This window comes from Crocodylus porosus, unplaced genomic scaffold (genome assembly GCF_001723895.1).
Source record: "Crocodylus porosus isolate Cpor-Errol unplaced genomic scaffold, CroPor_comp1, whole genome shotgun sequence".
Lineage (NCBI taxonomy): Eukaryota > Metazoa > Chordata > Crocodylia > Crocodylidae > Crocodylus > Crocodylus porosus.
The window spans coordinates 34253131-34267069 of record NW_017728909.1 but is presented as its reverse complement, the minus strand read 5'-3'; the positions used below and the strand labels follow the sequence as shown (position 1 = coordinate 34267069).

Below are 13939 nucleotides of genomic sequence, written 5' to 3'. Positions count from 1 at the left end.
GGGTCTGCAAGGCTTACAGGGCTTTGGGGGCGGGCGCATCGATGAGCTGCGAGGTAGGTTGATTTTCCCCCGATCCCTTGGGCTGCAGGGGTTGCGGCCTGGTCCTTTCCGTAAGCGCAGCTCCCGCAGCTCTGCCCCCTGCCCGGACTTTGCCCTCAGCCCCCTCCGGAGAGGCCCCTAATCTTGAGGTGCCCGTGCCCATGGCCTGGGCTCGGGCCCGGGTTTTTCCTCGTGGCACAGGAGGCAGGCTGGCAGAGTCTTGCAGACAAGCCAGGCCCTTTTGTGTCTAGCCCCCCTCCCCCCCAAAAGTATAGGCCTTTGGAGTCTCAGTGCTTTTACTGGTGCCCACCACTGGCCTCCAAGCAGGCAGGTGGGCAGAGGGGGAAGCGGGAGGCTTTGCTGCCCGAACGGCTGTTGAGTTTTTCCTTCCCTTTAAACAGGTGGTTGTGTTGTACTTTGCCAGGAGTGCAGAGCTAGCGGGGGTTCGCTCAGAGACCGTTTCCGTGCCACAGCGAATCACGTCTCTCCAGCTGTGGGACGAAATTGTGAAGAGACGTTCGAGGTAGTTCAGACGTGGGGGTGGTGTGCGGTGGTGACCTGGCTGACGGGGAGGGTGTAGTGGATGGACCACGTGCGTGCGCAGCTTGGGAGCCTAAAAGTTGTGGAACGGGTTTTGGGGGATTTTTTGCTATGAATGATCACACCTGTAAGTGTGTGTTCTGCAGAACACGGGGCACAGGAGCAGTGATCCGAGCTCCCATGGGAGGCGTGATGTTGCATGGAAAAGATGTCTGGATTGATTAGTCTGAAAAGAGGGCACGAGGAAGAACTGAAGAGTCCTGCTTTCAGGTTGACTTCTGTATTTTATTCAGTGACTTACTCTAAAATGCAAAAACAATCCTAGGAGCAGGGCTCAGGATCTAGAAGCCCCCTTCCCCAAGGGGTGCCCTAACACCAGGCAACAGCTATGCTTTCTCTCTGAGGCCCAGTGGCTCTCAAATGCCTTCTGTGCAGGAACAAAAGGCAAAGGAAAGGGGGGAGGGTGTGGTTTTGATGCTGTTCTACTAGACCAACTGTACAGTTGAAAGATAAACTTTTCGGCACAAAGTATCTTGCATCAGGTCTAGGAAAGAAGCAGGTACAGTCTAAGTTAAATGCTGGATAAGAGTGGTTTGTGCTTAACTCCGTATGTAAAAGCAGTTTTCCAAACCTTTCAAAACTTAAAAGAATTGAGGAGGGTTGTAAACAAAGAGCAAAGAAAAGTCATCAGAAGTAATTTCAGATATCAGAAATGCAGTTTAATAGCTAACCAAACTTTGCCCAACTGGTCATCAGGAGCAAAAGCTAGGCTGATCAGCAAACAACAATCAGTGCACAACTCTGCTTTATGAGTAAATGCAAAGCCCATCAACACACTGCTAGTATTATCCAGACTCCCAACAATGAAGCCAGTGGGATTTGTCCCAGAGTGTGGTATACCTTGTCCAAAGTATACTGCCCCCATGGAGAATATGGGGGTGAAACTCAACCTCTGTGCTCCAAAATGAATTCTCACAGAAAAAAATGAGACAGGGCAGAGTCACCCAGTCACTTGTAGGAGAACACTTCACATTACTGAAGGGAAATCTACAAAATGCTGTTAGAAGGTAGGTGTGGAATCAAAAAATCATAACTTTACACTGCTCACTTCACACCATGGACTAAGCATAGACAATGGTTTCATGGTTTTTTATTACCCAACTTTTATGGATGCAGTATTGTAGTTGCCATTGATGGTCAAGGAAATATATGAGAAGCAAGGATCTTTTTGTGATATCTTTTATTGGACCAACTATATAGCTGGCAGAGAGATTGGATAAGCTAAGGGCACTTTTTGCCCTTTCTCAGGTCTAGGTGCCTCTTCTGACCTCTACCAAACAACCAGTCATCCACAGGTAATGACAGCCTGTTTTTCTTCTTTTACATAAAAGTTTATCTATTTAAATGCATTTTTCTTGCTTTGAAGCTATACTTGATAACTTCTTTTTGCTCTTAGTGTACAGCTTTTCTCCACTATTAGTTCCTGTTTCCTTTTACATATGGAGTTAAATCCAAGCCACTGTCTTAATCTGCAGTTCAGTTTAATTTAGACTGTACCTACTTCTTTCCCAGACCTGAAGAAAGGGCACCTTGTCTAACTTCTCTCCCAAATGTACAGTTGGCCTACTAAAAAATAGTATAAAAAAGCTCTTTGTTTCTTTCATGTTTCTTGGACCCTCTTGACTACAATACCACTCCAACCCTATTTTCTGTACAGTGATATAGCTTCACCAGGGGAGGGAGGGCTGCCTGCCTCCTCATGCTAAAGACACTCTTGTGAGGTAGTGCCTACAGAGGTGATGGAGGTTTTTAGGCTAATCATTTTGAATAAAAGTTTAAGTATCTAAAACTTTTACATAGCAATCTGACTTTACATTAAACTGGCTGGCCCTAACAGCAGCTCCTGAGTTTTCACAAAAAGGCTGTAACCAAGTATTAGAAAAGGACTTTTCCTTCATACAAAATCAAAGCAAATTGGGCTTTCTTCAGCTGTAGTGTACTTCCATATGTTGCCAGTAATGGGATTGGTTACCAAAAGCAATTGTGTTTGATCATCTGTGGACAGTGGTTTGCAAATTTATTCTCTTACTGGAAAGCAAATTAAATTATATCTGTGAATCTGTCATGCAGCAGGAAATTTGGAAAAAAATATTTTAAAATCTACACCGCCTGCACAGGGTTGACTAGAAAATTGGTTTGTTATTTTGTCTCTCTGGCAGAAGTCAATGATAAAATAATTTCTATGGTTTCCTGGTGCAATAGCAAACAAAGAAGACGGTGGAAGTTCATGCATGTTCAGCAAGACACTTCTTTTTCAGTTGCATGTGTACTATTTTCAAACATTCAGTGTGTACATCCTTTTGTATTTTATTTTGCTTGAAAATAAGCCAGCTCAATTTTTACCTTACCTTTATTGGGTGGTGGGAGAATAGGTTTGGTGCCCCACTGTCACTGGCAATGACAAAATAATCGCCACATTACAGGGTAAGTAATTGGTTGTCATGATTTGTTTTTTTTTCTTTTTTAAGTGAATAGTATGAAATAGGATTGCCCAAGTCTCAGATCTGTTGACTTTAGCTTCTTTGGGCTATGGACCAGTTTGTTGTTTATGTGACATCCTGCAGTTACACGTGAGCACATTACTTAGAAACCTGTTTGTGTCTCTGTTATTTTCCCTCAGGCTTGCTGTCCTACGGGATCAGGTAGTCTTTGCTGTTCGGCAGGAATACGTGCTGCTTGGGGATCAGCTGCTGGTCCTGCAGTCAGGTGACGAGGTTGCTATTATACCACCCATCAGCGGTGGCTAAGTCCAGCCGAACACATTAGGTATGTAAACTCCTTTCCAACAGCAGGCTGTAGGAGGCAATTGCATTGAAACAGCTCTTTGAATTTTCTCATCTTCCTTTTTGTTTAGGTCTAATGGCTTGCTGGATGACTTCCTCCTGCTAGCTGTCCTGGACAGGATGTACCAACATTCCCTGCTGTAGAGAGCTGTTATGCTGGAACTGAGCTGTGAATGGGTACAGAAATAAATGATTAACGCACATACAACAATCACGTAGCCAAAATAATTCAGGCATGGCTTTTTTTTTGGTTAAGATCTAGTTATGTTACAGAAAAATAATTTTAAAGAAATGTAATACTATATTATTTTTAGACAAATTTCCTCTTTTTTCTTTTTTGTGGCAAGAATAGCTGTCCTATTAGGCGGCTTCAGTTGTCCTAACAGATTCACCAGTGTAAATGGGAAATTCATGTTTATACTGATGTAGTAGGACTAGAATCTGGCCAACTACTGTTTAAATATACTCTTCCTAAATATACTTGCTTTGCCTATTAAGTAACCCTACTAATTTCTGGAGAACAAGTGGTAGTTACTGGTTTTAGTCTGAAGTCAGGCAAAAGGCAGGGCAGGGTGGAACCTTAGAGACTAATTGATTAAGAAAGGCCTGAGGTTTTGCAGTCTCTTTCATTAGATACTGTGCAGCATGTTTGAGGAACAAATGCAGCTTCTTGTTTACACAGGAATGTTTGGGAATGAGGGGACATTACATGGTGGATAGGTGTCACTTCATTCAGGACCAGCTTCCTATTTCAGGGATTCTTTGGGGACATCAGCACACATCTCTAAAATTTGGAACTATCCCTGAAAATTCAGGATTGGTTTCATGTTGAGGAGAGTTTGGGTTTAGGATTGGTAGTTCTCAATAAAAAAAAGCATATAAATATATAATAATAATATGCCTTGTCCATTAAAAAAGCGAGACCTCCACATTACAAACAGGCGTTACAATGTGTATTCTCTTAGCAGTGGGGCTGAGGATGGTAACTGGCATGGAGACGTCTTCCTTTTCTTTTGGGAGGCAGTGATGGGGATACGAGCACTCTCAGACTGAGGAAGGAATTAAACATGGGTCTCCCCCATCCTGGGGAAGTGATTTAACCACTAAGCTTTTAAATAAAGATAGGACATCACCACTATCTCTATTTTAAAAGAAAGTATATGTGTTAGGCATGCTCTGAGAGTGCCTGCTGAATCAAGATCATCAAGGGATTTGGATGAAAAACTTAGTTTCTAGATCACGATCAGGCACAGGCATAAACTAGATACTGCTACTCAGTTCTGTCAAGAGTGAAATGGTGGGTTCTAGGTTGGTACACATTATGAGACTCATAGATTTTTCTGGATAAACCGGCCCACCAGTGTTAGAGAAATTGCAGCTTGCAAATTACTTTAAAGTTAGTTTGAATTTTATACCCATTTACTTTTATAGAGAAACCATGAATGAAACTGAGGAAGAGCCAAAAGATTTCATCAAATTGACCCAGGCGAAGCTCTCTGTAGATGAAGTGTCAGTGCTGGTAACTTCACCATGCTGTGGGGCTATCTCTCTGTTTATAGGTAAGTTCCAGGCTCCTAGAATGAGTCTCTGGGTGTCTAAATAGTATAATCAGTAGAGCACAGGTTTCCACATAATCCCAGCTTTAAACATCCCTTTAAAAAATGAGTCTCAGGAACAAATCATGATGTATGACAAAATTCTGTATTTGTTGTTTAAAGCAGGATCCTGGCAAGGCTGTTACAAAGCTCCAGAGTGGGGAAGGAGATGCTAAGAAGCCTCATTGCTTCTGTGGCCATTGTTGTGGCTGGCTAGAATTTGGGCCCTCTTTATAATTTGGCATTTACCTCTTTTTAAAATGGTAACAACAAAAGAGAGGAGACCTAATACCACCCTTTTAGTTAACTGACACTTCAGAACCCAGAATAAGATGGGATTTGATACATTTCCAAGTACCAAACGGGCAGTTATAAAAGGGATGGAAATAGGTGTTTGGTAGCAGGGGATAAGACAAGGAGCAACGTCTTAAATTTCAGAAAGGGAAGTATAGGTCAGATGTTGGGAAGAACTTTCTCACTGAGGAAACATTGGAACAGCTACCCAGAGAGATTCTGGAACCTCTGTCCTTGGAATTTTTTGAGTGCATGCTGGAAAAACACTTGACTGGAATGGTTTATTTAGAGAGAATCCTGTCTTGAGAAGGGGGTTGGACTAGATTACCTCCCTTCTCACCCTTCTTTTCTATGATGCTAAACATTTGTGCTCTTAAATACCATGTTGCATGGACAGATGCAGCAGTGTCTTACATTTGATGCTATATTTTTAGAAAATTGTGCATCGTCACTAAATATGTTTCCACCTTGGCCATTAGAAACTCTATGAACACAGGGTCATCAGGCTGTATTAAATCTCATCGACATTAGAATTGATAAGTCTTGTTAGAAATTCTTATGTCATAGCACTGAACAGTCACTGACCAGTTCAGAGCAAAAATCTACATCTACTGAATGTATGTTCTGCTTAAATTTTAAATACTATGAAGCGTAGATCATCATTTTCTTCTAAGTTGTTATAGTACTGGTACGAACATGTCCTGGCCCCTAACAGCAGTTCCTGGGTGTTACTGCAACACAAAGAAATAAAACATCATTTGTACTTAATTTATCAATCATTTGTTTTTAGGCACTACAAGAGATAATTTTAATGGGAAGAAAGTGGTTCATTTAGAGTATGAAGCATATACACCAATGGCAGAAGCAGAAATAAAGAAAATCTGCAGAGATGTTAGAAAAAAATGGCCAGCAATCAAACATGTAGCCGTGCATCATAGACTTGGGTATGTTTCAACAAACTCTAGGTCAGGGGTTTTCAAACTTTTTACAGCTGAGCCACCCCTTAATAGACTCAATGTGCTCTTTGGAAATTGCCAGCTGTTTTCACTCAGTTTTTGACAACAGAAAAATAATAGAGCAATTCTTCTGTTGTAAAGAACTCAGAAAGACCACAACAGTCTATCATGTTTTTATCACTGGATTTCTATTTGAAATTTCTGAGTTTACTTTGTGAATCATTTTTACACAACTAACAGTGCTAATATTGTGGCACCAGGCATCACCCTTGAACACATCTCAAGGCACCCTATTGAGAATCACTGCCCTGGCTATTTATATACTGTCAATGCTAATTAATACTAATCTGATTTTTCTGCTTTCCCTTAGCTTGGTTCCAGTGACGGAAGTGAGTGTGATTATAGCAGTCTCCTCTCCTCACAGAATAGAATCTCTCAATGCTGTGAGCTACTGCATTGACACTTTAAAAGCAACAGTTCCAATATGGAAAAAGGTAAATCATCTTGATACTTAAGATGGTTTATTCTAGTTGCAAACAAAGCACCACCTATTAGGGGTGTGTGAAGCTTTGGTCGCTGACTTGATTCGGAGAAGATTTGGCCCAATTTAGAGGCCGAATCCAAATTGAATCGGGAGAAAAAAGCCCTCTGAATCAATTTGGAAAAGATTCGGTGATTCGGAAGGCAGTCTTTCAAAGGAACGGAAAATGAGAAGAGGGAGGGGGAGCAGGTGGGGAAAGACTGCCATCTGTAGCTGGCCAGTGACTGTGATCTTTCCCTGAGTCCCCTTCCAATCACAGTACTCTGGGGGAGGGACATAGAAACAGCATATAAGCCTCTGTCTGCAGCCTTTCTGTCCCTTTTGTGAGCTGTTTCTGCTTGAACAACAGTGTCTGAAAGGTACTGGACTGGATTGGCTTCCTAGTCAGCCTTCTGCTAGTTTCTGTTCTTGGAAAGGATTGGCTACAGCTTACTAACTAGAATTCCTCTACTTATCCCTATCCAATCCATTTCTTTCAACTTAGTCTTCCCCCTAAAACCTCTTATTTGTTCATGTTTCTCCCCCGCTTCTTAAAATGAAAGCTGTGTTTTCCCTGGCAGTGTGATCCATCACTGCAGGAAAGCACCTATATTACACACACTCACACACATACACAAAGAAGAAGAAGAGATATTATTTTACATACACATACAGGCTAAACACAGCATAGAAGAAGTCAGATACAGAAGAAGAGATATTACAGCTGCGTGTGTGCACGCACACTCTTTCCAGCACAGGAAAGATTTAATATGAAGTGTTCTGGAAAGGCAGGTCCCAGGGCTCCTGGCAGGGGAAGGAGAGGGTCTATAGCTCATCCTCAGCCTGGCAGTAGTGGGAGCATGCCTAAAGGAAAGTCTCCCTCTTGCTCCAAAGCCCCCCTCCCCACGAAGCATCGGCAGGCCACCCTGGAGTGGTGAGGAAAAGCCGCAGACAAAGGGGGGCATGTTCTGAAGGCGAGCAAGGTCACCCAGAGCACTGGGGAGATGCTTGCTGTTGATGGCCAGCCCTTCTCCTTAGTTGAGTGGCTAGAGTTCAGGAGGCTCATGGTGCTCATGGCCCCATCCTACCAAGTGCCTGCATGCACCACCTTTAGCAGGATGGTGGTGCCCTCCCTGTATGAGGCATGCAGGGAGTACTTGAAGGAGGAGCTGCACAAGGCAGGGCTGTAGGTAGCCTTGCACTGCACCTCAGACAGCTGGAGCAGCTGGGGTGGAGATCACTTCTACCTTTCCCTCACAGGGCACTGGTGCGATCAGTCAGGCCATTGGTGGGCTCTCCTTCAAGCTGAGGTGATGGATCAGTCCCACACGGCAACAGAGATCATGGGGGCCATGAACCACTTGGTGCAGGGGTGGCTTGTTGGGCAGGGCGAGTTCATCCGCGGGCCCATGGTCGCTGACAATGGGGCTGATATGATCAAGGCTGTCCGTGATGCCAGTTTTGTTGGCATCCACTGTGTGGCACACAAGCTGCACCTCAGTCCCTGCTGAGTTCCTGTGCCAGGATGAATTTGGAGGTATGGGCTGAGGCTATGGGCAAGGAGGACAGTTTTACGGGAGGATAGGATGCATGATCACTAAAACTGCACTCTGCCAGGGTTGGGAGGCCTGGTGGGAGTGCCCCAGGAAATGCCAGGACCAAGGATCTCCTTGGTAAAAGGTGGGTAGGAGGCGCCATAACCTCCAGCCACCGTGCACGCACACACACTCTCTCTCACACTTCTGACTGGGGAAAGCCCAGACCCACATCATCTTTGATAGGCCTGAAGCTTGCTGGTTGCAGTAGAGTTGTGAGGCTCCAGGCTCAGCTTAGCTGCCTGGGATGCCAGCTTTTGGGTTGAAAAACCCTTTGTCAGGCTGAGGAAGCACCTGCAGTTGCAGGGTGTGTGTGCTGTTTCTGGATGGAAGGAATAGTAAAGAAGCCAGAAGCTGGCATGCAATGCATGCAAGAAAGCTGGTCAGTGAAAATGGAAATGGAGGCATCAGGGGGTGGGAGAAACAGGCTGGGGTAGGCGGGAAGAGGGATGTAGCAAGTAAAAGTGAGAGGTACCTGTTGCTACCTGGGGAGTCAGATGCTCAGTGGGTTGTAGTGTGTCATAAATCCAATGTCTGTATTGAGTCCATGAGCTTCTGTACCTAGGAGGTTGATGAAGTGAAGTTCATAGGCCCGTCTGTGAAAAGTGGTTTGTAAATTCCCTTTGAGGATCAGGCCTGGAGATGGGAGACTTTTTTTTTTTTGTGAGAAATGTGCACCCACAGGTATTTGGGTATTCTTGTCTTTGACAGATTCTGGTGCACAGTTTGTGCAGGTATTGAAGATATGTTGGCAGGTTTTGTGTTTTGGGCTGTAGGAAGTTTGCTTCTGGTGATGTGGTTAGCGAGGTCTGGTGCTTGTTTGAATTTACAAACCACTTTGGCAGTGGGGAGACCACTGTAGTATTCTGGTGGGGTGGGTTTACCCATGTCTGCTCTGGGGCTCAGCAGGGAGGAACTGCACCAGGCCTTAAGTGGCTGGGAGCTGTTCCTGTGCTGCCACCATTTCTCTTTGCCCCACAGCTGCCATTCAGGTGCAGCTCCCAAGCCACCCAGCTCTGTTGCTGGTCCCATATAGCTGGGAGCTAGAAGGGCAGAAGCAAAACCTCCCACTGCTGAAATGCTGCTGAAGCTCTGGAGCCTGTGTCAGACCAGAACTAGGTTGTTCCACCCTGCAACACCCAGAGGTTGCTGGCTGCTGATTTAGACTCTTTTTCATGAAGCTCTGTACAGGTAGTGCACACTAAGAGCTACATTAATCCAAATGGCGTACCGCCTTGAGTTCTTTATAGGCCTAAGATGTCGAACTCATTGCAGAAACTCCCAGGCCATCTTCTGCTCTGTATAAGTAATCATAGGCTGCCTGCCGAATAGGTGTAGGAGACCTGTGAAGCACATCTTTGTTCTTTGTTTCTATTTGCAGGAGATGTATGAAGAAGAATATTCTTGGAAAGAAAACAAGGAATGCTTTTGGACAAACATGGAAAAATAATTCCACCTTCTTTTCAGCTAGTCACTCTATGAAGATTAGTTTTGAGTTGTGTTTCCAGAAAATATAACTAGGAATTTCACTTCCATGCTAACAAATGCTTGAATAATTTGTATTGGTTTAATTAGTCCAGTTATGAAATGATATATGGTGAATGGATTATTCTTAAAAATTATACTTAAAAATAACTTCAGATCTTTAAAATCACCTACTCTGCTCTTGTTTATAGCAGTATAGTATAGTATAGTATTTAAAATATATTTCATAAAATTCTGGGATGAAAGGTGTCTAAAGTTGTTTGCCTCATTGACTTTTTGCTGGCAATTTGCAGTCACTGCCAGTATTGGACATCTCAGGTAGACAATCAGATGTGTTTTCAGACCTCAGGTGTTTTTAGTATGGATGCAGTTAGTTTATGAGCTTTGGCATACTTTTTACATTCTTGTAATTTGAAAGATGCTTCAAGTTGACAAAGCACTTTGGTACATGCAGAGGGAAAATATATGCTATACTCAAAGAGTTTATTAATATTTTGGTAATGGTCACTTCCCAGTTGCCTTTTTTCACAGAGATGTTTTTGTTATGCAGTTGATATCACATTATTACAAACCCATCACATATATATGATATTACAAGCCCATCACATGTATACAACTGCATAACAAAAACATCTCTGTGAATCCTCTGTGAATATATATAATATGGATCATAGGACAGTAGGGCTGGAAGGGATCTCACAAGGTCATCTAGTCCAGCCCCTGGCTTAAGGCAGGATCATCTCCAACTAAATCACCCCAGACCAGTGCCTCTCCAACCTGTTCTTGAAAATTTCCAGGGATGGAGATTCTACAATTTTGTAAAGTAACCTATTCCAATGCTTGAACACCTTCATAGTCAGAAAGTTCCTCCTAATCTCCAGCCTGAATTTCCTCTGCTGCAGTTTGAGGCCATTGCTCCCAGTCTTGTCCCATATAACCACAGACAATAGTTTATCTCCATCTTCTCTATAATTGCCCTTCACGGATTTAAAAACTCTCAAATTGCTCCTCAGTCTTCTCTCTCCCAGACTAAATAATCCTAATCCTAATAATCCTTTCACCCTTTCCTCATAAATTATTCTTTCCAGACGTCTAATCATTTTTGCAGCTTCCCATTGGATTCTTTCCAATCTGTCTACATCTTCCTTAAAGTGTGGGACCCAAAACTGGACACAGTACTTCAAATGAGGCCTCACCACTGCAAAATAGTGACAAAATCACTCTGCATAGATCATTCGAAGTAAGATGGTATAATCCAACTGGAAAAAGCTGTTAGCAGTGAAATTTTACTGAGGTACAGACATGATTAATTTTGGAGGAATTTTAAGAGATGTATAGTTCTGTGCTACCTCTTAAAAGATGGTCATTGTTAGAAAAAAAAATTAAACAACCAAAACAAGTTCAAGGCTTTGACTTTAGGTGCTCTTGAAATTTTAAACTTTAACTATGAATCAGGACACTCAAAATAAATTTGATTTTTAAATGAACACTTGTTTTAAACAAATACTAATTTTCAGTGTTCAGTTGATTTTTTTTTTTTTTTTACATTAATTCTTTATATATTATTCTTTTCACTGTTGCTCCTGTTTAAGTGGGGTGTTTTGTACACAGCAAAAATGGCTTGACAGCGTGTCCAAGCCTTCACCCTGTTCTGTTCAAATCAGTGGGCGTATTTACATAAGTAAAGCATGTAAGTATTATCAATCTGTACTTGAAGCCTGAATTGAGACCAGAGTACTTTTTGTTCTAGATATTTTAGTGAGAGACTGTACCTGCCTCAAATATTTTATACTGTTAAGTCAGGGGTGGCAACCTGTGGCACCTGGACTGAATCTGGGTCTCCAAACCTTTGGCTGTGGCTTCAGTTGGTTTTGCTCAAGAGGGACTCTGCCTGTGCCACAGAGTGCAGGCTCTTGTGGAAGGGGGCTTTTGCCATACCGCGCTGCAGCTGGATGACAGCAGCTGGATGTGTCTAGTGCCTACCCTTCCTTTAACCTGAGCTGGGTCATTCCAGTGCCCTGGTGGAATTGCCAACTCTTGTTCTAAGTAGACAGGATAGAAAAAAGATGAGGGGAAAAAAAAGCACAAAAAAGTGAGTTGCCCAAGACTACACATCATACCATTAATTAAATCATACAACGCAACATAAATATTTAACCTGTTTTATTGTTTTCCTGATTGCACAAAGCAAGAGAACAAGACAAAATCATTTCGTTTTTGCATCATCTCTATCACAGTAATCATTCCTTGTTGTAACTGAAATAAACCTAAGAACTCCCCAAACTTAACTTTTTTTTTTTGCATAAAGCATGATTAAACTGTCTGTTGTATTTTGTGTTCCACTAAAGGTAGTGGGGCTTCCCCAGAAGAAAAGCCACTTTTTGCATTATAATTGTCTGAGACAGCTTCCAAATTGTACAGATCCAGTTCTAGATAGAGTACAATGAGTTGAAAGTTGTATTTTCCGTGGTTTGGAAGCTTGTGGGGAGAATGCATGAATTTGTATCTTCTGTATGTAAAATATACAATGCTGTCAAAATTGCTAAATAAAGATCATTTCCTCAGTGCAATGATGTTTCCTTTTTTAAAAAAAAAAAAAGAATCTGAAATTAATACTGTCCTGCATTTCAAATCCTGGCATTCACAGTTCCATGTGAATTTCCTTACTGGGAAAAGCTGTCATCTTGGGTATCAAGCAAATAATGGATGTGTTATTTTACAAATGGTAGTATAGGACTAAGTAACATAGAGCAAATTCCAAAGAAGCACTTGAGGCAACAAAGTCCAAATGTGCAGTGCAAAAGACTTTATACAGTGGGAATGTCTACATGAGACACTAACAGCTCAGTAGCCTAGTAATACGGCACAGTAATGTGTCACATCTCAAACTACTAAAACACTACTGCGCAGTATTATTAGGCTACTGTGTAGCAGCATTACTTAAAAGACGTGCAGCAGTGCTAGTGAGCAGTAACTCTGGTTACCGTGTATTTATTTAGTACTTAATTATGCCCAACCTGACAGTGAACTCTCCTGTTTGTAAGTTCCTAGGTTCTTGCAGTTCTGCATGTGCTGTTCTGAGTAGCCAAACTCCTGACTTGCATCCAAGTTCTGCTGGGATCTAGAAAATGGTGATAGCAGTCCCTAATAATTTCCAGACATATACCCATTTTCTCTTTTCTTAGTTTTGCCATAGTTGGTCATTATGTTTCCTTGTAAAAGCACATGTTGTCCTTTTTTTTTTTTTACTGATATTGACTTGTCAAAGGGAGGATACAGGGGACAGACCCCGAGGGGCCAAGGGGAACCCCAGGGGCCAAAACACAACAGGGAAGGCGAGGAAAGAGAGAGAGAAATAAAGAATCCCTTACCTGCAGCTGACGCCACAGCGAAACCGGAAGTGGCAGCGGGACCCACACGTCTTTTTGAAACTGCGGCCAGCTGTGGGGAGGAGCGAGCAGAGCCGACGTGGGAAAATAAAAGGCAGTGAGGGCAAAGAAGGGGGAAACCAGGAGAAGAGTTGCCAGGGAAGGTATCCCTGGAACCCCAATTAGTGGTAAGAAGGGTCAGGACTGCCTTCCACAAGGCAGAAGGCTGCCTTGAAGACTGCTGAAAGGACGCCAGCATCATGGCGGATGTACCTCTTCCAGATGAAGGAGTCGAGGGAGAGGATCCAAGGTTTCAGGGTAAAGAAGCTGAGAGCAGGGATGGTCCTGAAGAGAGAGTGAAGGAACTCGAGTCATTGACCCAGGTGGGATCGGTACGGGTTTGGGAAGGCTCCAGGAGCAAACCCAGATGGGGAACGGAGAGCCTAAGCAGTGAGAGGGGCTGCAGAAAACAAGCTCCTACTGCATAGAGCTGCCTGGCGAGGGACAGAGTGGGTGGAACTAGAGGGACCATCAAGGGTCCAGTTGGCATGTAGGGGGAAAGGAGAGTGTGATAACTGCCAGGCATATGTGTACTCAGGACAGGGTTAGTTAGAAATTCTCAGGGCTAGGTTAGCCCATTTTTGTGTGAGGTCAGGAATTTAACTAGCAGTGCTTTTCCTTTGGTTTCTTTCTGTTTCCCACTT

General features: G+C 43.1%; 2 protein-coding genes across 4 annotated transcripts in view; both read left to right on the top strand.

The window, feature by feature from the left end:
- LOC109307903 (molybdopterin synthase sulfur carrier subunit-like) overlaps positions 1–4930 on the top strand; it is a 5365-nt gene extending 435 nt beyond the window's left edge. Inside the window, exons 1-4 of one of the 3 annotated variants that reach the window (XM_019532048.1) lie at positions 7–53; positions 441–562; positions 3260–3405; positions 3494–3599. In XM_019532048.1, the coding sequence (XP_019387593.1) occupies positions 42–53; positions 441–562; positions 3260–3386 (261 nt within the window). In that variant the 5' untranslated portion in view covers positions 7–41 and the 3' untranslated portion in view covers positions 3387–3405; positions 3494–3599. Of the gene's footprint in view, positions 1–6; positions 54–438; positions 563–3259; positions 3406–3493; positions 3600–4853 lie in introns of those variants that run through there. The other 2 variants (XM_019532047.1, XM_019532046.1) reach the window with 2 other exon arrangements.
- On the top strand, positions 3549–10353 carry LOC109307902 (molybdopterin synthase catalytic subunit-like). The gene is made up of 5 exons (XM_019532045.1): positions 3549–3637; positions 4854–4981; positions 6102–6255; positions 6638–6761; positions 9764–10353. The coding sequence occupies exons 1-5, from the start codon at positions 3612–3614 to the stop codon at positions 9830–9832; spliced, it is 501 nt and encodes a 166-aa protein (XP_019387590.1). The 5' UTR covers positions 3549–3611; the 3' UTR covers positions 9833–10353.
- The last annotated feature ends 3586 nt before the right edge of the window (positions 10354–13939 follow it).

What these genes read in the sequence shown, in the direction of transcription:
- LOC109307902 (XM_019532045.1), top strand. Translation starts at nt 3,612, where the DNA reads ATGATTAACGCACATACAACAATCAC. An exon ending in GGCTATCTCTCTGTTTATAG is followed by an intron (nt 4,982 to 6,101) that starts GTAAGTTCCAGG and finishes ATTTGTTTTTAG; the next exon opens with GCACTACAAGAGATAATTTT. An exon ending in CAGTTCCAATATGGAAAAAG is followed by an intron (nt 6,762 to 9,763) that starts GTAAATCATCTT and finishes TTCTATTTGCAG; the next exon opens with GAGATGTATGAAGAAGAATA.